The sequence below is a fragment of the Callorhinus ursinus genome, unplaced genomic scaffold (genome assembly GCF_003265705.2).
Source record: "Callorhinus ursinus isolate GAN/ISIS: 27379988/994484 unplaced genomic scaffold, GSC_fseal_2.0 scaffold69, whole genome shotgun sequence".
In the NCBI taxonomy this organism is placed as follows: Eukaryota; Metazoa; Chordata; class Mammalia; order Carnivora; family Otariidae; genus Callorhinus; species Callorhinus ursinus.
The window spans coordinates 6512526-6540310 of record NW_027397131.1 but is presented as its reverse complement, the minus strand read 5'-3'; the positions used below and the strand labels follow the sequence as shown (position 1 = coordinate 6540310).

Below are 27785 nucleotides of genomic sequence, written 5' to 3'. Positions count from 1 at the left end.
TCACCCAACTGACTTGCAAATCCATACAAATAATAAAGGGTAGTTGTTAAGCCACTTACATTTTAGGATGTAATGCAGCAATAATTGCTGACAGAGTGGTCAGCCTAGCCCATTACTGAGATTGGTCTCTCTGTCTCTGGCATAACCTGGATGGGTTAGAGTCGACCATAATAGGGAGTGGCAAATGGAAGTTTAGACTATTGAGAACTAAAAGTTATGGTTTCTTTACAAATCCACAAAAACAAAGATATACTTTTAACTGGATCAAAGCCCTATAAGCTATAAATTAAGCCTATTTACCACAATCTTTAAAATGTTTGAGGTGATACTGTTTATTCTTCCATAGATAACGTGTCCACATGATGCTTCCACATTCACCATCTTTTTTGTGCCCATCCCAAAGCACTTTGTCAAATTACATTAGTTTAACAAATAACAATTTTAAAGATCTTCCTGAACACCTGGGTGGCGCAGTCGGTTGAGCGTCCGACTTGTTATCTGTTATCCGCTCAGGTCATGATCTCAGGATTTTTAGACGGGCCCCACGTTGGGCTCCACCAGAGTCTGTTTAAGATTCTCTCTCCCTGGGGCGCCTGGGTGGCTCAGTAGTTAAGTGTCTGCCTTCGGCTCAGGTCATGATCCCAGGGTCCTGGGATCAAGCCCCGCATCGGGCTCCCCCCGCCCCCGCGCCCCCCGCTCAGCGGGAAGCCTGCTTCTCCCTCTCCCATTCCCCTTGCTTGTGTTTCCTCTCTCTGTCTCTCTCTGTCAAATAAAATCTTAAAAAAAAAAATCTCTCTCCCTTTCCCTCTGCCCCTGCACCCCATGCTCTCTCTCTAAAAATAAATAAATCTAAAAAAAAAAAAAAGACTTTCTAACTTCTCTTAGAAACACATAGACTTGGGGCACCTGGGTGTCTCAGTTGTTAAGCGTCTGCCTTCGGCTCAGGTCATGATCCCAGGGTCCTGGGATTGAGTCCAGCATCAGGCTCTCTGCTCAGCAGGAAGCCTGCTTCTCCCTCTCCCACTCCCCCTGCCTGTGTTCCCTCTCTCACTGTCTCTGTCAAATAAATAAATACAATCTTTTAAAAAAAAAAAGAAAAAAGGAACACATAGACTCAAAACATTTCAGAGTGTCCAAACCAATTGTACCACATCATTTCTGCCTAAGCAAGTACAATGTAATTAACAAGCATATGCAGACTGTTTTCTTCAGTTGGCAAAGTAGACATTATTCACACACACGAAAAGCTAACAGCACAAGTAGAAAAAGATTAGTCTATTATTATAGGACCCTTAAGACCTGTAAGAGGAAAGTTTAATGGCCTGACATAGCTGATGAACTTTCCTTCCATTCAAGAATGGGCAGTATTAACTTGAGCCATTGCTGGCTGTATTTTCTTACATTCTTTCTCAGCACTCTCCCTGGCTTTCAAATAGCTCTGGTTGCTTGGATCAAAGTGATCCGAGTTCTACTGCACACTCTATACCCAAAGAACTTTTTAAAAATCTTGCCTTAAAAAGTGGTCCATGGGCCAGGAGCATCACAGACCCCATCCAGGCCTGCTGAATCAGAATCTGCATTTTTAATGAAATCCTCAAGTGATTATTTTCACTTACTTCATTTCAGCTTTTATTTAGTTCTTACAGTTAGCTATAGCTAACTAGGGGACTATGGCAATGGGATTCCGTTATTCTCAGCAGTTAGGCAGCCAATCTTAAGAAACTACTTCATATAGTATTGCTCCTTCCCACAGTTCACAGTAGCAGGCATAAAAGAGGAATGCCGTATAGCTTTCTGGAGCCTTGACTCACAATTGCAGTGAGGCTTTCTCTTGCATTTATCCTCTTCTCTTTCACAGCCCTGCTGGATATTGGTTAAGTATCAGTCATAGCCCCAATAATATTTTATCCCATATTTACATAGTTTTTTTTTTCTTTCTACCAGAGAGTACGTATCTTGAGAACATGTACTGAATCTCTTATGTGGCTTTTCAAAATCTCCAAAGCCAAATATGGTGCCTAATGTACGGTATGTGTTTGATAGTACCCTCTCTTTTTAATTAATGAATGAAAATAATCAGGTCACCGATTAAGTAGCTGATTCATGAAACTTCAAATACAGGCAAAACTATCTTACCCACTTCTGAAGTTTTACAATTATAGTATATATTTTCACAGCCAAGTCAATTTGTTTCTCCTATAGGTTGATTCCAAAGATTTTAGTATATCTCATAGAAAATGATTCAGGCAAAAAGTTTATATACTTTTTCATTTGCAATGCATGTGTTTTTGTTTTTTTCTGTTAACAGCTTGTCTTAATCATCCTTGAATCCCTATGATTCCTGTAGTTTCTGGTACATAACATGCACTCAAATATTTGTTGAGTGAGTAAATTATTTTTAAATTACCATGAGTTTGTTAGCATATTACAATTAATGAAGAAAAGCTCCAATGCAAAACATTTTAATAGGTTGTCAAATATACAGTTATTAGAATTATCTAAATATCACTTATAAAAATCAGTATATCACATTAGATGATTCTATAAAATAAAAACACAAATCGCACATTGACAATAACCCCTGCAGTCCAAGAATACCCCCCATCAATACTACAAATTACAAACACATTAAAAAAAAGAAAGACATTGTATAGACATTTCAAACCAAAGTAACTTTGACTACACTAAATACATTCATTCATCAAGTACAATAAATTTAGCATAGTCACTAATACAATTTTAGGTGCAATTTCACATGCTTTCATAAATCTTCCAGTACAACTCCCTATAGTAAAGTGTCTTTGTGCACGCCAATTTCGTTTATATGCAGGTGCATTACACATCATACTTGAAACTATTTAACTTCATAATTAAACTTAACATATATTGTAAGTGAACACCAGGCCAAAATTTAATCCCATGATGACAAAGTTTAACAATTAAAATATAAAATTTTTCAAAGTATACTCTAATTTATTTACTCACATGAATGCTATTTCCTCTTATTAGACACTATCAACATAAGTAACAAGAATTAAAACATCAAAAAAATGGAGACTCCAACTGTCCCAAAATATTAGCAAGCATAAGTAACAATATATTCACTCTGTAAGTCAAAAATTTCATATTCATTGCCAAACTTAAAATACCAGTGGTTTGAAGATGAGACTGAGGACTAAAGTATTTGTACTAAATTGTAAAACCCAATTTTAAAAATGTGCAGTAATTTGCTTGTGAATATGTAATGGAATGTTTTTCACAGTAATGTTCTGTTAAAACACTACTCTAAATGGACAGCCTAAAAATAAACGTACCTTTACCGGCAAGAAAAGTGAAAAATTAAGGCCTTTTTATCCCATCTATAATTACTACCTGAACTCAAGAGTCAAATAGAGGTTATAATGCTGAAAAGTATTATTTTTAACCTAACATATTGTCAGTTGCTTCATCTCAGCTCAATAATCATTTCCTTATCTTTACACAAACTCAAATGCTAGTTAACTTTATTATTGTTAAATGCATATTCTTCTGTATCTCTCCTTTAATTAGGTCCCCAAACCCACCCCATCTAGATAGAATGAGAAAATGGTTAGGGCTTTGTCTGAACTGTATATTCAGGGGCCAAAAGTGCTGGGCACATGGTAGACATCCACTAAATATTTTTGAATGAAGTAAGAAGCCTGGTCTATAGGCAACTCTATTTGTCTTCCCAAGGACAATTGCTATCTCTTTACATGATCAAATTGACATGTCTTTTTAAAAGAAACTGCTGTATAGGCTATAAAAATATTATAGGATGTAGTGGAATGATAACTGAGGCTACAAACATATCAAATCAAGGTTAAAGGCACTGGATAAGGAAGATTATTACAAAGCATTGTAAACAATTTTAAAAGCAAATCAAGTTTTAAAGTATCAAATGTCTAACAGCTAAGAGCATTAAAATGAATGACAATGTTTTAAAAACTGGACAAAATTTCTGTAATTTCACAAATAAAATTGTTTCATACCATTTTCTTTCAACCTGTATTTTCTATAATATTCCAAATCCTAGAAACAAATGTTTTCAGTTGCATGAAATATGAAAATTACAACTGAAATATCTCTGAAAATTAATCCTTTTAAGTTATATTATCAATTTAATATATAGACATTATAGAGATAATATGAACATCATCTTAGAAATCATAAAATAATAAATTACACTCAAAATCAGAAAAAAAGTTCTTATTCAGTTGAACCCAATCTAAAGCCCCACAATAGCGAATTGTAGTGTAAAGAGGCATACTAAGTATGATCTTTCTAGACACATAAAATAAAGAATGAATACTGAGTCGAAAATACCACAAGCTCCATGTTAGAGCCACTTAATATACACATTTTCACAACTGTTTCTTGAAAAACTAGATAAAATATTTAGCATTTATCAATTTTTAATTTATTTGAATCTACGCAACTTCCATCCATATTAAAATATCAATTAGTGTACTTTATTATAAAACTATTATACAATTTAAATTTTTATTAGAGAAATGTATTATTCACTATCCACAATTTCTTAAAGTCCTTTTCATGAATGCATTCCATAAGAAATACACTAAAATCATTATTTATGTTTCCTAGGGGAGAAAAACCTATGATAATCCTATTAATCCAAACTATTATCCTTATTATGCTTATTTCTTAAACATATACATGTTTAAATATGCTTGGTGAATAGTGATCATTCTTCCCCACAGTGGTAAATATCAGCATAATGTTAAATGACTGGGCTAGACAGTAAAATATTCACATGTAGATTACATAAACAGATACTTATTCTGTGACATGTAAGCTTACTTATAAAGTAACATAAAATGGGCATTGGATAACAGCGATAAAAATGTAAACCAACAATTAAATGTTAATCCTTTCCCTGAAAAACAAAAGATAAAAGCGCTTGTTTTATTAAAACAAAACCAAAGATGATCTACTGTATCAAAAAGGTAAGACACTGATTTTTACAAAACTGTATTTCCAAATATGGATAAAGAAAATCTAGAAAGCTGATTCACACTTTATTGAGCTAAAATGTGCAAAAAGTCTGGTAATACTTAAATTTATTAGATTCATTGTGCATAGGCTGATACCATCCCATACAAAAAAGCCTCTTGTTAAAAGACTCAAAATTGTTAATTATCTGAGCTTAAAGACTTATTGAACTACTGTCCAAATAACAACAACAACAACAAAAGTCTATATTGTAGGAGAAAAAAAGTAAAATTAAAAAATGACTATTATATTAGGACTTGAAATCCATCCCCACAAAAAAAGCTACAGCCAATACCCATTTAGGCAGTAGAGAAAAATATGAAGTCTCTATGAAAAATACTTATACTGACTCTAAGTAAAATTAAAAACAAATTTTGCTATAACAAAATGTATGTTAATTTTTTTAAAAAGATTTTATTTATTTATTTGACACAGAGAGTTATAGCAAGAGCAGGAACACAAGCAGGGGGAGGACGAGAGGAAGAAGCAGACTCCCCACTGAGCAGGGAGCCCAATGTGGGGCTCAATCCCAGGACCCTGGGATTGTGACCTGAGCTGAAGGCAGACGCATAACGACTGAGCCACCCAGGAGCCCCAAAATGTATATGAATTTTAAAGTAATTCAGGTTTAATAATTTACTAAGCATAGAATCCAGAGCACTGGTACTTCTGTCTGTGCTCAGATATTTGCAAAGTACACTTAGAGATGTTGGGAAGGTGAATAAACATAAAATTGTGATACTTTCTTCCTCACCAAAAAAAACTGCTTAGATTTAAAACTTTAATTTGTAATTCCAGGGGGAAAAGAGGGGGGAAAAGTCCAACAGCCCACAAATCTAAAACATTTTCCAGGAATATGGCAAAACTGTTAACTACTTAGATGTGTTATTAGTAAATCAAAGTGCAAGTAATGCTTTCATAAAGATCTAACATATTTGTAAATTTAATTTCAAAGTTTTAAACGTTTTCAATAACAACTAGTTATTTTTTTTAAAAGGTGGTAAGTGTGAAACATAATACTTAAAAATCTAATTTTTCCAGGAAAAATAGCATCCCCCAGCTATCACAAAATTAAATCATAATTTCTCTCTGGAATAGGATATAAAACTGTTTTGAGTAAGCGTGAAATAGAAGCATGGATTTAGATATGCACCAAACTCATAGAGATGCACTAATTTACATGTAGTACTTTTGATAACATAACACTGGATGGTGTTCTTCACTACTTATTAGAATTCTGAGAAACACTTTTTAGCAACATATATTTATACTACTGCTGAACTAAATGGGGACATATAAATACATGATTTTTAAACGAGAAAATTCTCAAAAGCTATTTAAAAGAGAAATAAGACAAAGCTTCAACCATCTACCTTTTGAAGTTGCAGTTAAGAGGAAAAGGTATTATATGGTTTATAGCACTTTTCACAATGTAGTAATTCCAATTTCACATCAATGAAAGATTTTAAAAGAAAACCATTTTGTTCCTTGCAAATAACTTCTCTCTTCTAACCCTGGCAAGAATAATTAGTGACCTTAATTTCAAGATTTTTGTTGTTGTTGTTGTTCAATTATCTTTCTCATGAAGTATAATATATTGAAATATGCATATGAATGGAAATTAAAGAGAAAATCTGCTTTTGGAATGCAATAATTCTAAATTGCTTTACTAAGAAGCACCTTTTGATATGCTGGTCTGAACTTTTAATATAAAACCTGAACAGTACTTAACTGTTCTGAAGTAGAATTTTCTCCAGTTTTAGTAACTTCATACACATATAGTAATACTAAGGACATCAACCTGTGCTTTCTAGATTTTTAAAAGTGTTCTAATAATGTAATGAGTTTAGATATGGCTCATTGTTAAGGTTGGGTGGACAGAGATTTCATGACAAATTGGCTACAGAAAGCTAAATTAACTCTTAATGGCTGAATAATGGTTTGCATTTTGCTTCAGCCAAACAGATGTTTAAGCCATGACCACCACATTCCCTGCTTAAGATTCCTCTTTCTTTATTCTTCATAGTTTTCTAATGAACAAATAATTAGTTTTCCTGAGTAAGATTATAAAAAGATAACCCTTCTACCAAAAGTATAAAGACAAAATGTAGACTCACAATATAAATTTTTTTACATAGCTTTACAAGTACAGAGATATTGACTGCTGTTCTTGATTGCTCCTTCCCTTAAAAAGACTGCAGCAAAGGATTCAATTGTCTAAAATACTTTGCAGTACGGTAATTAAATGCCTCAGCCCATAAACATATCCCTCATCTATTGTGTTGCTAGGGAACACATGAGCAAAATCTATCATTCGCACTTCTGCTTCTGAAATCTCTTGGCAACCAGTGGGAAGATGATAAAAAACTTTTTCCAGTTGGGAAAGTACATTTCCATTTAAATGTTCCTGTGACATGCTTTTCCACCCATTGTCTTGCTCTATATTTTCAACTTTCAATGAAGTCTGACTGTGATGCTTTTTTGAACACATTTTTCTGTGACGAGCATACATCTTGGACAAGCTTTTGCCTACTGAAGCATCTATTTTTCCATTCTCTGTGGAATTTAACACATGAAAGTTATTATTGTACTCCAGTACATCTGTGTCTGACAGCTGCCCTTTGGACAAAAACTTTTCTACCAAAGTTCTGTCATTCGATTTTGTAGGAGTGGGCCGAGATGAACCTTCATAAACAAACAGTAATGAACTTGCATAAAAGTTAAGTTGCTTCTGATTTTCGAACCACTGCAGAATATTCTCAATCTTCTGAATACTGGCAGCAACAGCATCTTTTCTTAAGCAGAATCCATTATGAAAAAACCTGGAGACTCCTATAAACAAGAAAATATTAGGATTATAATGAAATTACGAACTAGCTATCATGTGGGAAATAAACTCATCTTAGATACAATTCGTCAATTTCTTCCCTTTACCCCTTGCAATTAGCCGAATAGGCAAAATTCTAGTCAGACATAGAAACCTGGACCACAACTTAATTTCTAGTGAAGATTCTTTTACTAGAAAATGACACTTATGTAAAGTGAAATATACTATTTAGATTAAAAAAATTATTACACAAAGACTGGTAGTTTAGTTCTCTCTATATATATTCTCTTTAGGAATGTGATTCCAAGATTTGCTTCATTTGCTGGTGTGAGGGATTTATTTTTTACTAAGATTACTTGTTAGAATCACATTCAAGACCTAATCTAAAACCTAGAGTCAAATTACAACTACTTGTAATGGCATCAATAGCCCATTACCAAAATACCAAGTCATAACTATAATAAATCCTTTCTGTTCTTAATAATATTGATTAAATCAGTCTTCACAAAAGTTAAGCTCACTTTGGGGATCAATACTACCCCAGGTTGAATATGTTATTCAAAATTGAGACTTTGACATGTTTTAACCTATCAGATTAAGCCTCTTTTAAAGTTATTTATGCCTATTTTATCCTATTTGAGAATTTATGGGCATATATAATTTCATTTCTGCTCTTAAATAGTTTGTTCCCCCACTCTGGGACAGAAATTGCTAAAGACGTATATTCACATTAGCCTGCAAAATATTTTAATAAAGAGCCAATCTGAGTATTACCTGCTATTGGTTAAGTAAACCAAGGCAAATACTGTTAAGATCACACTGTGTATATTTGTTTTCTATATATAAAATTAAAATTTTTCGGGGCGCCTGGGTGGCTCAATTGTTAAGCGTCTGCCTTTGGCTCAGGTCATGATCCCAGGGTCCTGGGATCAAGCCCCGCATCGGGCTCCCTGCTCACTGGGAAGTCTGCTTCTCCCTCTCCCATTCCCCCCTGCTTGTGTTCTGTCTCTCACTGTGTCTCTCTCTGTCAAATAAATAAATAAAATCTTTAAAAAAAAATTAAAATTTTTCTTCAAACTATTACACTACACATAAGCTCTTTCCCATCTTAGGCAAAGCTAAGAATAAACTTCTTAATAGAATATTATTTCCAGAAATCTATTAAGGTCTTATTGCTTTTGTAATAGCTTGGCTATAACTATTTTAGAGGCATGTATGTTAACTGACTTTAAAATACTTCTAATGCCATTTATTTATTATGTAGTTCTAGAAGCTTATAATATACAGCTAAACTAGACATGGGAGATTTCAATAAAAATACATTACATACAACAATACACACTTTAAAGTTTTTTATGTAAAAAGCAGTTTTAATACACTATGATTTACATACTAAGATTTGAAAGACAACCTCTAGTTTCAGGACTCAAACTATATGGCTGGTTCACAGATGTTCATTATTTTTTTATGTATAATAATAAATAAGAAATGTGCTAAAATGTATAAGAAGGCATTCACGGATCCCTGGTTTTGGTGTATTATAAACCAGGGATTATGAATAATTCAAGGATTTATGTTTATTTATTATGGATTGAGTCATTATACCATCATTATACCAAAGAATTAAGATTGAAATTACTTTAGAATTATTTTGATAACTGTGCAGCAATAAAAGTATTGAAATAGGTTTTTCAACCCTTACCATCCTTTAGAGTTTCTTTTGTTAAGCTTCTTCCATAGTGCTGGTTTTGTGTCTCATAGCTGTCAGAATGAACATGGTAAACCTGTGAGAAAAAGCACTGAATATTAAAAACTAATCGTCCTTGACCATGTGGGGTTTACCCAGCAATGCAAGGATAGTTAAAGATGGGAAGATCTACTCATATTTCATTCTAATAGATTTAAGAAGAAAAAAATCGTATCTTATCAATGGATGCTGAAAAGGCAATTAAAAAATTTACATCCTCTATTGATGAAAACTCTTTAAAAAGACTGATGAATATTTCCAATATGAAAGAATTAGCGACATCAATCCACCAGAAGTTATCCTCAAGTTTGAAAAGGAAATAAGGAAACATCCTGTCCTAAAATACATGAAGCTTTCAGAAAAAGTATTCTACCACCATGTTTTTTTTATCATCTATCTAATATTGTTCTGGAATTTCTAGCAAATATAAATAGACAAGAGAAAGGGTGTAATAACTTAGAATGAAGGAGATAAAAATATTACTTTTTCTAGATAATGGTTGTGTATTGGAAAATCAACTGAAAAACTAATACAAACAATAAGAACTTGAAATGGTGACCGAGTACAAATTGGTACACAGAAATAAGCTTTCATATTTACAAATAATCAGAATATGTAATGCAAGACCCCATTTACAAGTGCAACAACAAAAAAATAAAACATAGAAATTAAGTAAATGTAAGTCTATATAAAGATATCATTTAAACATTCCTAAGAACACCCATTGTTCTCAAAGAAGCTCAACATCACAAAAGATATCAATTCTACTTAAATTAATCAACAACTAAAATGAGATTATAATAAAACAACTTTTTTTAATCATACAAGCTAATTCTGAAGTTCATGTTAAGAAAAACAAGAACAGGCAGGAAATCCAAGTAAGAACAATGAGGGAATAGCTTTGCCATGCTACTAGATATTAAAACATATTTTATTTATATTTTCCAACTTTACTGAGGCATGTATGAGAAATACAATTATATATAGTGTACATGATTATTTGCTATACATACTGTATAATGATTACTAAGATCAAGATAATTAACACATGCATTACCTCACAGTTAACTCACTTTGTGTGCATGTGTGGTGAAAAGTCTTAAGAGCTACTCTCAGCCAATTTCAAGTATACAGTACTGTATTATTAACTATAGTCACCATGTATACATCAGGTCCTCAGAACTTATTCGTCCTGTAACTGAAAGTTTGTACCCTTTGACCTACATCTCCCCATTTCCCCCTCCCCCAAACTCCTAGGAGCCACCATTCTGTTTCCATGAAATTGGTTTTTTTTTTTTTTTTGGTTCACATATAAGTGGTATCACACATCATTTGTCTTTCTTTGGTTAATTGCACTTAGCGAAATACCCTCCAGGTTCATCCATACTGTTGCACAGGAGAATTTCCTTCTTTCTTGTGGCTGAATGATACTCCATTGTGTGTGTGTGTATAGACACAAACCACATCTTTATCTATTCATCTGTAGGTGATACTTAGATTGTTTCCATATCTTGGCTATAATTAATAATGCGGCAATAAACATGGGAGTGCAGATATCTCCAAGACATTGATTTCATTAAAGCATATCTTTAGAATCAAATATATGAGAAGTTTGTATGTGATAACAGTATTTTAAATCAGCAGAAAAAGATAATTTATTAAATAGTGATAGCGTCTTTAGGTAGTGATCTGGAAAAAAGTAAGTTCTATTTATACCTTATACCAGGATAAATTCCAAAAACATCAAGCACAAAGTGAAATGATAAAAGTGTTCCCACAAAGATGGAAGAATCCTTGAATAACTGATACTAAGGAAGGCATTTCCAACAAAAACTCAGAAATTTCCTTCATATACAATATGTTTTTAAAAATGGTCATAGTGGGCGCCTGGGTGGCTCAGTCATTAGGCGTCTGCCTTCGGCTCAGGTCATGATCCCAGGGTCCTGGGATCAAGCCCAGCATCAGGCTCTCTGCTCGGCGGGAAGCCTGCTTCTCCCTCTCCCATTCCCCCTGCTTGTGTTCCCTCTCTCACTGTGTCTCTGTCAGATAAATAAAATCTTTTAAAAAAAAAATGTTCATAGTGTTTTTGCCAAGCAGAAATCAAAAGACAAATAGACACAGAGAAAAGGTATTCAAAATTTATATAATGAACAAAGGGCATGATTACTCTTACTGGAAAATGAATAAAGGATCTAACAGTTCACTTAAATCAAACAGCTCTCAAACATACCAGGAGCATGGCCCTCCCCCAAATCGTGAAAAATCAAGTGTCCCGGACTTTGCCAAATGTCACCCTGGAACATAACTGCCCCTGGTTCAAAACCACTGCTCTGTATCAGGCAGACTGCCAATATCTACCAAAATTATAAATGCATATAAGCCCAGCAATTCCCCTCTAGGAACTTGTCCCATAAATACGCTTGCATACTGGTGAAATGAGGTAGGTCTCGTTTACTCATTTTTAACATTATTTGTAATAGCAAAAGACTGGAAACAATCAAAGGGAGCTGGTGAAACCGTGGTATAATAACAGTGTGCCACTGTGGAGAGATCTTTATGATACATTAAATGGGAAAAAAAAAAGCAAGATACAAAACCGTGTTCAAAGGAGGTTTTATGATAAAATAACACATATATGCAGTATTTGTATATGTTAAAAAATATCTCTGGAAGGATACACTGAGGAAAAAATATAACATCCTGTGTGGAAGGTGAATTCTGTGTATGTTTCTATACTTTCTGGAGTTTGAAGCATACAACAATGTACCTTCTCAAATTTTAATAAATATATATTTTTTAAAGATTTATTATTTTTGAGAGAGAGAGCAAGACAGCACATGCACGAGTGGGTGGAGGGGCAGCGGGAGAGAATCTCAAGCAGACTCCCCGGTGAGTGCAGAGCCCCACTTGGGGTTCGTTCTCATGACCCATTAGATTATGACCTGAGCCAAAACCAGAGTCACACGCTTAACCGGCTGAGCCATCCAGGCACCCCTTAAATAAGTATTTTTAAGAAGCACTAAGAATATATTGATTTAGGAATTGTTATTTTAAACCTTTTAGTCTGTTATACTAATTACTAATTTCAAATGCTATACTTAACTGAAAAAGTTCAGTTACAACCATGTTCTTAAACATACACATACATATTGCCTATTGAAGAAATACAGTTTATCACTGGGCAAAGTGTTACTATGAATAATAGAAGAAGGCACTTTATAAACATCAAAAATTACATTTGGCTACAGGAAAATTATTTTTATAAGAACAATTAAGTACATCCAAAATGTGTTTTTAAAAAAACCACTCATGTTCTCTATACACATAAATAGGTTTAAAAGAGGATTCTTGAAAAATATAAACAAATTAATTAAATAAAAGAGAATTTCCAATATGATAGAGGTGTTAGCTAAACTAATGCTAAGGTGGTAACCATATTGTAATATATAAATGTATCAAATCAACATGTTGTACACCTTAAAATTATATAATGTTATATGTCAATTATATTGCAATAAAAAAGGATGAAATTGAGAAAATAATCTGAAAAAATTAATACAAAATATGAGAAGAATTTTCAAATCACAGTTATGTGAACATAAACTAGAAAATGTACAAAAAAACCATGATTTTCAAAATAAAACCTTTTTTACTAATTCAGGGATGTAATTATCGGAGCTAAATTATATTTCACATATGAGAATCTAGATTTCACATACAGACTAAAGTTGAACAGTTTTAGTGGAACTCCTTTATTGATATTCTCTCTTCCTCTATTTCTAACTTTACAGTTAACACTGGAATGGGAAGAGATAGGAGAATTTCTCTATCTCTACCGGATGCCCAGTCTTGGTCAGCAGCAAAGATATTTGTAAATCAAAAGTTACACACCAACCTTGAAAACATCTAAATATGTAGCAAAAAAAAAGAATTTTTTTAATGGAAAGGAAAGTTGGGAGACATGAGTAGGGCAGAATAACGAGCAAAAACTGGGGAGCCTGGCTGGCTCTGTCAGTGGAGCCTACTTAAAAACAAACAAAAACAAACAACAACAAAAAACAAGCAAAAGGAAGTTCTAGCACTTCCTGGATTATATTTCACCATAAGTGAAATATAAACATTTTATGTGAACTTACATCTGAGGCAAACAAATACAAATATCTTTAGCAAAACACCTTCCTATTAAGTCAATTCAAATTTGAAAGGTTACTATCGTCCATTATTATAAAGAAAAAAAGATATACAGAGTCTGTTCTTTAGACAATGTGATCAATAAATACCAAAAGAGAAGAATCTTTTCCCCAAGTAACTAGGAACCAGTAATTAAGAAAAGGTACTTCTCTCCAAAAAGTATGTCAAAACTTTAAGCTGTTGCCAAAAATACACTGGAACATCTGAAAATTAAATCATTTAAAGTCTTGAATTATATGTTTTATTTTTTTTTTAAGATTTTATTTATTTATTTGACAGAGACACCGCAAGAGAGGGAACACAAGCAGGGGGAGTGGGGGAGGGAGAAGCAGGCTTCCCGCTGAGCAGGGAGCCTGATGCAGGGCTCAATCCCAGGACACCAGGATCATGACCTGAGCCGAAGGCAGAGGCTTAACGACTGAGCCACCCAGGCGCCCCGAATTATGTTTTAAAGAAATTTTAGGTAAATTTCTACAAACTACATTTTAATTACTTTTAGCTAATAAATATAATAAATTCCTGTAATTACATAGCTCTTGTTTTCAGAATACAAAACTGGAAAATTAAACAAGAATGTATACAATAGTCAATCCATAAGGACACTATTTCAAAACCCAGTAAGTCCTAAAGCAGGTTGCTGATATACTAACTTCTCTCAAGTCTGATACTATAAGATAATATACACCCCACCTACCTATATACAGTATGTTTCAGTCACCTTACATAAACTCCTATCTCACAATATGCAATTTTCTACCTGTTACTTTCCCTTGTTGCCAGTTCAAAAGACAGGTATCACCTGCTTTTCAAGTTTGTGTGACGCCACTTTACTTTTACAAAAGAACTACATTAGTATCCATTTTTGCTAACCAAAAGAGGTCCAAAGAGGATTTTCACTTCTATAAAGAAAGGCAAAAAGTGAAAATAGTGTTCAGCCTTTGTTTTGTAGTAACTGTTACAGAGGCAACAGCAAGAACAGCACCACCAAACTCCTTCCCAGGGAACTGCACTCAGCATTCCAGTATCACGCAGCCATACCTCTGAACTGTCTGTGAGTATCTGTGCTTTATCTTGATGAATTTTGTGTATCCATTAGCAAGATGTAGCCTAAGGTATCAGAAAAGCCTGAGGGGTTATTTTTTGGGTGTGGGAACACTCAAAATTTTTCCATAAAAATTATGGTAACTGAGTTTTCACTTGATGCCATTTCAGATTACAAAAAGTTTCATGGGAACACTCTCCTTTCAGAGAGCAGGGAAAAACTGTACCATCTTTTCTAAAGTCACTCTATAACCCTTGCTCTTATAGGCCCTACTCTGCTTCTATGTCTTTTATAACACATATCTCAATAAATCTTGTTATTAAATCAATGATGAGTCTTTTATATTTTAAAGATTTTTTTTCATTTTTTAAGTCATCTCTACACCCAGCATGCGGCTCAAACTCACAATCCTGAAACCAAGAGTTGTATGCTCCATTAACTGGGCCAGCCAGGCACCTAAAAATTAATCTTTTTTTTTTTTAAAGATTTTCTTTTCTTTTTTAATTTAAATTTTAGTTAACATACAATGCAATATTGGTTTCTGGAGTAGAATTCAGTGATTCATCACTTACATACCATACCCAGTGCTCATCACATCAAGTGCCCTCTTTAATATCCATCTAGCCCATTCCCCATCCTCCTCCCTCCATCAACCCTCAGTTTTTTCTCTACCATTAAGAGACTCTATGGCTTCTTTCCCTCTCTCCTTTATTTCTTTTTCCCCTTCCCATATGTTCATCTGTTTTCTTTCTTAAATTTCACATGAATGAGCTCATATGGTATTTGTCTTTCTCTGACTTATTTCACTTAGCATACTACATTCTAGCTCCATCCATGTTGTTGCAAATGGCAAGATTTCATTTTTCTTTGAGTCTAATCATATACACCATCTTGGGATCAATGAAATATAGTATAATTACTGAAAGTCATTAAATATAAAGAATTCCTAGAGGCACCTGGGTGGCTCAGTAGGTAAAGCATCCAACTCTTGATTTTGGTTCAGCTCATGATCTCAGGGCCGTGAGACTGAGCCCCGTGTCAGGCTTTGCACTGGGCATGGAGCCTGCTTAAGATTCTCTCTCTCTTCCTCTGCCCTTCCCCCTGCTTGCGCACCCTCTCTCTCTCAAAAATAAATAAATAAATAAATAAATATAAAAAAATAAAGAAAGATCCTAAATCAGCACAGAAAATTGGCGAGTTATTCTACCCACAAAACCTCTTCTACTACTGGCTGAACACAATAGAAAAATACTTAAATATATTTTAAACATTTGATATATTTGATAAACTTCAGTCTAGTCAGTGCTATCAAGGGATTTTTTTGTTTAGAGGCATGACTTTCCTGCGGGAAAAATTTTAAACTTTAGAGTGTTCATTCTAAAATTACCCAACTCTGGGGCACCTGGGTGGCTCAGTCATTAAGTGTCTGCCTTCCGCTCAGGGATCGAGCCCCACATCGGGCTCCCTGCTCTGCAGGGGGCCTGCTTCTCCCTCTCCCACTCCCCCTGCTTGTATTCCCTCTTTCTGTGTCTCTCTTTGTCAAATAAATAAATAAAATCTTTAAAAAAAAATAAGATCAAATTATCCAACTCTATTATTAGTCTACAAATCCACTGTGACTAAAGAGTTCAATGAATTTACCACCTTCCAAAGAAATAAACTATGAAAAATTTAACCTTAACATTATTCCTATTAAAAATCAAGGTTTATCTCCTAATTTTAATATCCTAGAATTGTATAAGTAAATCTATACTCACATCATTTTCATTTATTATCTCATACTTCAATCATATCCTTTCTCAGATAATTGAACAATATGTTAACTATTGTATAAAGGAAGTTATGAGTACAAAAATAACGGGAACACAAATTGATCCAGTATGATCGCCACCAAAATCCGAACTGGCATTTTTTTGCAGGAACTGACAATTACAACTTAATCCTAAAATTCACGTGTAAATTTAAGGGGGATCCAGAATTAGTCAAAACAATCTTGAAAAAAGGAAGAATAAAATTAGAGCTGTCACAATTTCTGATTTCAAAGTTTACTCCAAGGCTACATTAATAGTGTGGTTCCAAAAAAATATTTGCAAATCATATATTTGATAAGGGATTAATATCTAAAATATAAAAGTACTCACACAGTGTAATAAAAAAAATCTAGTTAAAAAAATGGGCAGAGGAACTAAATAGACATTTTTTCCAAGGAAAATATCCAAATAGCGAACAGGAACATCAAAACGTTCTCAACATCACTAATCTCAGGGAAACACAAATCAAGACCACAATGACATTACCTCACACCTGTTAGAATGGCTACCATCAAAAGGGAATTACACTCCTTCCCTGGGAATTATACTCAGCATCTCAGCATCAAGCCATCAGAGCTTTTATGAAAAACAGTACGGAGGTTCCTCAAAAAATTAAAAATAGAACTACCACATGATCCAGCAATTCTACTTCTGGGTATATATTCAAGAAAATGAAAACAGAATTATCAGAGAGATAATTATCATAGAACTAGGGGGAGTTGAAAGACTGGAAGAAAAAGAGGGGTGACTGCTAGTAGGTATGGCATTTCTTTTGAGGGTGATAAAAATATTCTGAAGTTGAATGTGGTGATGGTCATCCAACTCCACAAATATACTAAAACCAGTTTACCATATATTTAAATGAGTGAGTTGAAGGATATGGAAATTATATCTCAATAAAGTTGTTATTAAAAAAATACAAACAGAAGAACTACTTCTCTGGGGAAACCACATACCCCAAGAATGCCAAATCACACAATGTCTTATTTATCCTCTGTATATGTACCCTAAAGGTAACGGAAACCCATTGAAGAGTTTTTAAATAGGGTAATGTCCTAATTAGATATACCTTTTGCAATGTTTGATGAACAGACTGGAAGAGAGCAAAACTGAACTTGAGAGATCAATTAAGAATAGAGTCTGGAGATGGATAATGGGACTCAAGAGATGTTTGGAAATTAAGATCAACAGAACTGATGGATGGTTCTGAGATGTGATAGTACTCCAAGTTTTCGCCTTTGTAAAACTGTATGTATGGTGATGCCATTTACTGGGATAGGGAATAACAGAGATGTTACTATTGTTGTGGTTGTTAGTTTGCAAAAGGGATGTGTGTCAGTTTTTAATGTATTCATTCTAGATGTCTTTACATTATCCAAGTAAAGGTCAGATTAGGAGAGCAAAGAAAAACCAGAGGCAGAAGATATACATTATTATATTACATTATATTACACATATACATGTTACCAGTGTAAGTGAAAATGAACCAATTAAGAATAAAAGACACTGCTTAGGAAGAAACAGAAAGAAAAAAGAAGGAGTAAAATGGAACTGAGCAGAATACCTCAACATTTAAAGAATAAACAGAAAGAAACAAGGTGGTAAAGAAGACTGCAAAGTGGTCTTAGGAAACAGCCAGGAGAGGGTGTCATGAACACTCGAGGAAAAGTTTTAAGGAGGACTTAGTTAGCTTTGAAAGCTGCTTTTCAAAGTAAAGTGAGTAATGAAAAATGTCATTTGGACCTAGTAACAGTGAAGATTGTTAAGGTCTTTAGGGACCTTAGTGAGGAGCAAATCTGGAGGGATGATCAAACAGAAGCCAGACCAGAATAAGTTTAAGAATATTGAGTGGAGGGGTGCCTGGGTGGCTCAGTCCATTAAGCGTCCGACTCTTCCTTTTGGCTCAGGTCATGATCTCAGGGTCATGAGATCGAGCCCTGTGTCAGGCTCCGAGTTCAGCACAGAGTCAGCTTGAGATTCTCTCTCTCCTTCTCTCTGCCCTTCCCCCCACTTGCAGGATGCACATGCGTGCTCTTTCTTTCAAATAAATAAATAAAATCTTTTTTTAAAAAAATAAAAGAACACTGAGTGGAAACACAATAGAAATAACTAGTTCAGTTGTGAAGGGGAGGCAAGTCAAATCGACTGCTGGAGAGCAGAGCACAGTAAAGGCAGGTTTTGAGGTTTTGTTACTGGAAACATTGAGTAATTTGAACATATTCAAAACAAAGTTAAAGAGTCAGTAGATAGAGACAGAAGTTGAAGATATAAGAAAAACAAGAGAGAATCAATAGTATTAGGTTCCTGAAGAGGTGGTAGGACTGAGGTCCAGAGGACACAGGGAAGGGCTATGCTTAGACTAGAGGATGAAAAATTCTTCAATGTGACAGGAAGAAATAAGAGGGAATGAAAGTACTTGCAGGTTAGGTATGTACATCTGTTAGCAGAACATTAAAGGAAATCCTGTCTGATAGCTTTTATTTTTCCTGAAGCAGAAGGCAAATTCATCTGCTAAGAGTGAGAAGGAAAGTGGGAGGGTGAGAGATCTGACAACAGTGAAGGTTTAAATAGTTGCCCAGTTATAGTACTGTGGGATGTTTATTCCTTGTTTAACATTATTCCATTACCCTTTTTTTTCTTTACCATATATCCACAATTAATTATAGTTTTCTAAATGAAATACCTGTACAACACTTCTTTGGTTTTATTTATAATCAGAATACCAAATTCAACTGTGCTGTTATTACCATCACATTAACAATTCATCTATAATACTTTTGTATTATAGTTTAAAAGTCAAAAGGAACACCTATATATATCATCTTACATGATGAATTTCAAAACTGGCCATTATGCTTATATAGGCAAGCAATCATTTATCATATATACAAATTTTACCTCCATACAGCTAGAAGGCATACCATTTATTCAGAGGATTTTATTCCACATTACTTAACTGTGGCATACTGTTTGCAAAGATGGCCTGAACAATCCTTCCCATCCTTGTGTGCACTGCCATTTATATTGTGACTTCTCTATCCTCACCAACAGAAACGGAGTCTATTTCTCTTCCCTATCAATATGGGCTGGCCCTGTGATATACTTTGTCCTACAGATGTGACATCAAACGACTTCCTAATGTAGATTTCAAGAGACCTTAGAGCTCTCAATCTTGCCTTCTTGGAATATGAAGATGCTCCGGCTAGCTTTCTGGAACATGAGAGATCACAGGAAAAAGGCCCAGGCAACAGTACAATCTCCCAGACATGACAGTGAGGTCATTGTAGACCATCTAGCCCTATAGCCGGGTCATCAAATGAGCAGAGCCGTGTGAGGGACCCTAAGTGAGATCAGCAAATTGTCTACCTGAGCCCAACTCAAACCATCAACCAACAGAATCATGAGCAAATAAAACAACTGTTTTAAAATACAGTCTGAAGAAATAACCTAATTTTAAATTTCCCTTTTCTATTTTAAAAATACAGAAAAAACTGAATATATAAACTTATTACTTTTCTCACGGAAAAATCATAAATAATATCACATTTACTTATCACATTATTTTGCACCTAAACTTAAGCTTCTTTGAAACAAAATTACCAGAGTCAGGGTCTTGTGGTTCAGCCATTCATTCATTAATTATATACTATGTGTCAGAATAACTCCAGACACTGACCACATATTAGTGAACAAAGGAGACTAAAACCCTGCCTGTACTGGGGAGATATGGACAACCCAAATCCAAAATAATATGTAAGTATTATAATAACGTCTATATTTTTCAAGGGAGGAACATGTAAAGAGAAATGTTACCAATAATCACTCTTACCCTCATGCCAAGCACCAAGAACCCAATCTCTTCCATTAATGGGTACTTGCTGACCTGTTGCTTAATCTTCTCAGATGAGGCAAAAGGATCATAACTCTTTCGCCCTATCTTTACATCCATTATACAGGGCTTATTAAATGTATGGGTCACATCTTCCAGTTTTAAGTATAAATCTGTTATTAAAGAAAAACCTTAATTAGTAATAAGCAAACATATTACTACCCAAATAACTGCCAGGGGAAAACAAGATGAGGAAATCTTAAAACTTAGAAAAAAATTAAATCCAGAGTCAATAATTATTATTACTCTGAAAAAAAATGACCAACAAATTTGTAACAAGTATAAATATCACAGAGAAACTCTTGCAGGAAGTGATTAAATAATATTCAATCATAAGCAAAAGGATGAGATAGATATAAGGTTTCTAAGGACATTAAAATGAGATTATTTCAAAAGCTGTTTCAAAATGCATTACCCTTTTGAATACATTTTATGTCATCTGTGCCTTAGCAGATCTCTTAGTATTTTAATAATTCTTAAAAATCTTCATTTAAAATTAGTAATAGGAATAAATCCTTCCCACAGAGTACACAACAGAAGTATAGTTTAAGAAATGTAAATCAATCTAAATTATGGTCACTGCCAACTATATTTTCTAGTCTTACTAGTTGCAAAAGAAAAATAAATATCTTGCTTAGAATATATGCATTCATCATGCAAGCTGGTGCAACCCCTCTGGAAAACAGTATGGAGGTTCCTCAAACAGTTGAAATTAGAGCTACCGTTCGATCCAGCAATTGCACTACTGGGTATTTACCACAAAGATACAAATGTAGGGACCCGAAGGGGTACGTGTACCCCAATGTTTATAGCAGCAATGTCCACAATAGCCAAACTGTGGAAAGAGCCAAGATGCCCATCGACAGATGAATGGATAAAGAAGATGTGGTATATATACACAATGGAATATTATGCAGCCATCAAAAGGAATGAGATCTTGCCATTTGCAATGACGTGGATGGACCTGGAGGGTGTTATGCTGAGTGAAATAAGTCAATCAGAGAAAGACATGTATCACATGACCTCACTGATATGAGGAATTCTTAATCTCAGGAAACAAACTGAGTGTTACTGGAGTGGTTGGGGGTGGGAGGGATGGGATGGCTGGGTGATAGACATTGGGGAGGGTATGTGCTACGGTGAGCGCTGTGAATTGTGCAAGACTGTTGAATCACAGATCTGTACTTCTGAAACAAATAACGCAACATATTTTAAGAAAAAAGGAAAAGAAGAAGATAACAGGAGAGGAAGAAAAGGGGAGTATGTCAGAGGGGGAGACGAACCATGAGAGATGATGGACTCTGAAAAACAAACTGAGGGTTCTAGAGGGTAGGGGGGTGGGGGGATGGGTTAGCCTGGTGATGGGTATTGAGGAGGGCACGTTTTGCATGGTGCACTGGGTGTTATGAACAAACAATGAATCATGGAACACTGCATCAAAAACTAATGATGTAATATATGGTGATTAACATAACAATAAAAAATTAAAAAAAAAAAAGAATATATGCATTCATCAAAAGCTCATCTGTAAACTACTTTGGCATCCTGCATACATCTTCCCACAGAAAACTATTATAAATGGAGATTCAAGTAAAAGATTATAAAAGTTCCAGTTATTACATACTGAAGCTGAACTAATTACAGCTTAGCTTGAAAGTAAAGTCTAGGTACACTGACGGAAATTCTCTTTACTTGATGGAAGGAAGGAAGGAAACGAAGGAAGGAAATTCTCTCTACTTGATGAAGGAATCTTCCCAAAGTTCTGACTGAGATCACAACTTTCAGTTATGAATATGTGAAGCACTTCTCCCAGAACCTTTTTCTCAAAAACAGAAAAGATTTTATCTGCTTTTTACCAAAGTAGCAAAGTTAGAGAAGGTATGTATTTTCTATGAATTAAATAAAAGGCCACCAGAGAAAAAAGAAGACTTACCCTCTTTTCCTTTACCTTGACCCACCAAGCATAGTTATTAAATTACAACAAGAAAGTCTGTGTTGAACTAAAAGTGAGAACAAACCTGGTAGAGCTTGTGAAAGTTTTTAAGCCCCTCAGATTTAAGGGGCATACATCTTTTCCTTGAAAGGATAAGAAATAAAGAGGTAAGTTTTATTCCTTAATCAAAGGAAGATGATTTTGTAGAACTAGGTGAACTCAAGCCCAAATATGACAGAAAACTACACCCTAAGAAACCAGCCCTGGCACACAGGAAGAAGTATGACACATTTTAAAGAAGGACTCTCACAAACAGACATGTTCAACAAGAGAAAACAAAAGGTCTGGACACAGACACAGGACTGTTGACAGTGAAAGGTAATGGCACAGTGGGAATATCCTGATCAAGAAATTGGAACCCACCCAAGCTTCTGTGCTTTAAAAGGTACCCACAGGACGGGGTGAGAAGATGGGGAAGAGAGCAGCACACAGCAGCCCCCTTCACATTCTCTCCTCCCGTCTCCGGCCACCTTGAGCCAAAGTAAAGGAAAGAGATCCATCCTTTTCCTGTAGCTGTGTAAAAATTTCAGTAACAAGGTTTATATTTCAAATATCAGAAAAGACTAATTAGAACCTAGTACAATAAATCGCTGACATTCACAAGTGTATCATTAATTTCTATAACTCAAGAGGCCCCAAAAGTCTTCCTGAGGTGAGGCGATGTAGAGGAGTATAAAGATAGCGAGTGAACTTTTAGCTAAGTATCATAGCATCTTTACCTCCGTGTAGGGTTATTATTTTCTACTTGCCAATTTCGTAGTGATTAAAAACAAACAATAAACTGTTTTTTGGTAATAAGGTAGAGATGCCAGAAGTGAGAGTAGATTACAAATCTTAATATTAAAATCTCTATTTCCTCCTCCCCTCTTGGGAAGGAGGAAAATACAAATGCAAATCCCATATACAGTAGGAATACAATAAATATTTGCTGAATGAATGAATGTTTGCCTTTCTCATTTCTACTGCCCAGTGGGACTTTGGGTTTGGCCTTACTAACACTATAATAACTGAGTCATTCCCTCAGTAAACAGGCCTGAGCTTCTTGGGTTTTATTTGACATTTATTTCAACTAGCCAAATGTGTTTTTACTTTACCTTACTTTCAGGTTCTTGATATGTGATATATGACTTGAATTATGAAATATGTGACATATGACTTGAATTATTTCATAATTAAGCTAAATTATTAATAGCTTTAAGTAAATAACCCTTTAATTAAGGCCTACTGAGTTGGCTTAGTGTTTTTCTTTTAGTTCCCTGGTCTTGATATTTTTTTTAAGTGAAATTAAGAATTTGAGACTATAATTTCTATCCTTCCCTCTAAGTTGTAAAAATAAACATCAAAACCTGCTTTAGAGATGCAGATTTTTAAGGCTATAATGTCATCTATCTAGCAGTTTGCTACACAAGTGCTTTTGAATGAAATAGGTAAATAGGAAAATGGGGCATGATCTGAGCACTGAGACCTTTACTGATTTTTTTTTTTTTACAGGTTGTTATCACTAGAGATAAGTCTGAATACTAATTCTCTCTGAAAAATGCTATTAGCAAATTATTTCGCTAGCATAGAGCTTAATTCAAAGTAGGTCAATCTTGAGATTCAGTAATTTAAATGCTCAAAGGCATTTTACTACAGGGGAGTTTCACTTGTGAGGTAATGCCGCAGACTGGATAACAAAGGACACTTTTTCAGCAAGGCCCCTCTGGGTATAGAATGGAGCAGTATTTTTTAATTTTCAGGTAAACAGAAAGTATGTTCTAAAACTCAAACAAAAAATCGGATGGACTAAAAATAAGATAAATGTTCTATCTGGAATGTTTTAAGTCTCTTCTGACCAAGGTCAAGGAAATAAACTACTTTAATATGATGTTTGGAAAATAATTATGATATGATTATTTAATATGATGTAACTTGCAAGATATGATTTTGAATGAAGAGAGATGATTTTTACATATATATGCATATACATATGTATATTTGTATGTTGTATACATCATAAATATTGAAAGGATAATAACTAGATTTACTTTTTTAAATTCTGAAAAGCTCTATTTAGGACAACAGATTCTGATAAAGCCAGTCTGCCAGAGGTCAAAGGACTGGCATTTGTGAAACTCAGATCTAAGGAGATATTCTGTAAAGGCTACTCTTGGTTTTTGTATAATAAATAAAAGGACATCTACTTTTCATAAATACGTGGAGCTCATTACAAGAGGTCACAATAACTAGACATATAGTTAAGTTTAAGAGGCTATGGCTATAAAAGATAAATCTATTATTTATCTATTAATTTATGAGAAGTATACACAGAATTTCTATAGTTCATTAATTTTTTGAGGTAAAGATCATGAAAATAACTACCAGGTGTTCAGAAATACACCATTTCATGTTGTTATAAGCAGATTACTAAGTAAGATTTCTCAGTGGCTTTACCAATGACATGGTTAGCGTGCTCAAAATATTTATATACTTCATGCTGTTGATGACCATGTAAGATTACCCAAGGTTACTATGGCTGAAGGACACTTCCTATTTAAATATATTTCCAATTAAATATGTATGATTAAATATAATTACCTTTAATATAAATTAAATATAATACTTACATTGTTTTGTAATACATTAAGCACAAAAAATTCCTATAGCAAATTTTCTAGTGCTGGAATATATTCCTGACACTCTAAGAAAGAGGCAGAAAATTCCCAGTATCAAAAGAGAAAAAATAGAAACATTTGAAATACTGTGGAAAAACTGAAAGACATATAACTAAACAGTAAAGATAATTAGTTCCTTAGACTTATTTAGATGCTCTTACTGAATATTACTGATTACATAAATTATGAGGATATGGGTTCCAAGTTTCATCAAATTCTTCCTCACCATCTCTATAAAGTCTACTAGGTATTGGTTACCATCTTCATTTCTGAACCTCTCAAAAAGGAGAAAAGGCCAGAAGAAAAGCCCCATTCCAACTATGAAGCCATATGGAAAAACAGACAAGGCCTTGCTTCTGCTCTCCACTGCAATCATCAGTCATTTCCAAAAGCAAGATAAACTGAAAGTAGAAAGAATTATAGGCAGAGACCTTGAGCCTCCAAATTTGACATAAGTGTGAAGGAGAGAACAGACATGTATGACAGCTTATTTCAGGGCACGCTTCCTAAAATTTGACTAGTAGCTAGATCCAGAAACCTAACAATTAATCAGGCTGCCAGAGATTACATTTAAAAACTTTAAATTTGCTCAAACCCACTTGAAGATATACTTTTCTATCTCCCTAAATAACTATCAATAAAAGGCTTTTGATGGTACATGTACTAGGCATTTATGTTTATACAGATACAGATGAGATTTAATATATATAACTAACTCAAAGTTTTCAAAGATAATTCACAAATGTTTTAACTTAAAAAAAATCCATTGGTCATGTTCTAAAATTAGTTAATAGTGATGATTGTACAACTCTCTGATTATACTAAAAACTACTGAATTGTATACTTTAAATGAGTGGGTTTTATGATACATAATTTATATCTTAATAAAGCTATCATAAAAAAATCAAAAGAAAAAAACCTTATTGGTCAGCACATTCTTATGCTTCACTGAAGTTAACAATAATTTGCTAAGCAAATTGGCAGTACTTTCTACATTTTACTACTCTGGGTTATAAGAACTATGTCAAGCTTTATAAAACTACCGTGAGCACCTAAAAAAAGATGCCCAAGGCGGGGGGGAAGGCCAGTTATTCCTATGTCAAATACAGTAATGCAAATCACAGTGTTCTAAAATCTAAGAAAATATTTGGTTTCATGATATATTTATATTTATTTCATTATCAAAAGGATAAAAATAGAAAAATGATCCCATGAATTCTCTAGTAAAATCAAAGCTAAACACCTGCATAGTGCAACAATTTTTGTCTAATTTCCTCCAGAGCTAAAAAATTGAAAAGGAATTAGGAAATCCCAAGGCAATTGTTGGTATTACTGAACCATTCTGTACACATATACTTTTTTATTCCTGTCCTTTTCCCCCTTTTATTTACATTTTCTCCTCTCTCCTCTCATTTTCCTCACTTCATCTTCTTATCCCAGTAGCACCAATTTCTCCATTTATAGTCAAATAAGAATATTAGAATTTTCAAGGCCTTCTTACATAACATGCATCCTCTCAAATCTATATGGTATTATTTTCAATTTTTGGAAGAAAAAATAGAGCTCAAGAAGGTTAATGAGTTAACCAACTTCACAAAATTTGGAAAAAATCAAGGTAAAAAGCAAGTCTTTTGGGCGCCTGGGTGGCTCAGTTGGTTGGGCGACTGCCTTCAGCTCAGGTCATGATCCTGGAGTCCCAGGATCGAGTCCCCCATCAGGCTCCCTGCTCAGCGGGGAGTCCGCTTCTCTCTCTGACCCTCCCCCCTCTCATGTGCTCTCTTTCTCTCATTCTCTCTCTCAAATAAATAATATTTAAAAAAAAAAAAAAGGAAGTCTTTTGACTTCAAACTTACTGCTCTTTCTGTTTTAGCATAGATGTCCCTCTATTTAGTACTGAAAACCAAAAAGGTTGTCGATTGCTAGCAAGTCCTTGATTTTTAAATCATATGCTAGTAATTCCAAACTATAAAATGTTATTTTTAATTGAAATACTTCTCTCACCCAGATTCTTTCTGTATATTCTACTTTTCAAAATAATGATGCTGTTTGAGTATGGAGGTTCTTCAAAAAGTTGAAAATAGAGCTACCCTACAACCCAGCAATTGCACTACTGGACATTTACCCCAAAGATACAAATGTAGTGATCTGAAGGGGCACATGCACCCCAATGTTTATAGCAGCAATATCCACAATAGCCAAACTATGGAAAGAGCCTAGATGTCCATCAACAGATGAATGGATAAAGAAGATGTGGTATATATACACAATGGAATAAAGTCTTGCCATTTGCAATGACGCAGATGGAACTAGAGGGTATATGCTAACCGAAATAAATCAATCAGAGAAAGATAAGTATCATATGATCTTACTGATATGAAGAATTTGAGAAACAAGACAGAGGAAAATAGGGGAAGGGAGGGAAAAATGAAACAAGATGAAACCAGAGAGGAAGACAAACCATAAGAGGCTCTTAATCTCAGGAAACAAACTGAGGGTTACTCGAGTGGAGGGGGGTGGTAGGGATGGGGTGGTTGGGTAATGGACACTGGGGAGGGTATGTGCTATGGTGAGTGCTGTGAATTGTGTAAGACTGTAAATCA

General features: G+C 34.3%; 1 protein-coding gene across 2 annotated transcripts in view; it reads right to left on the bottom strand.

The window, feature by feature from the left end:
* Positions 1-307: 307 nt before the first annotated feature.
* Positions 308-27785, bottom strand: part of IPMK (inositol polyphosphate multikinase) — a 51189-nt gene continuing 23711 nt past the window's right edge. For both annotated transcript variants that reach the window (XM_025850270.2, XM_025850271.2), the window contains exons 4-6: positions 20479-20651; positions 9561-9642; positions 308-7863 (exon numbers count right to left, since the gene is read on the bottom strand). In XM_025850270.2, coding sequence (XP_025706055.1) covers positions 7241-7863; positions 9561-9642; positions 20479-20651 — 878 coding nt within the window. In that variant the 3' untranslated portion in view covers positions 308-7240. The remainder of the gene's footprint in view (positions 7864-9560; positions 9643-20478; positions 20652-27785) is intronic.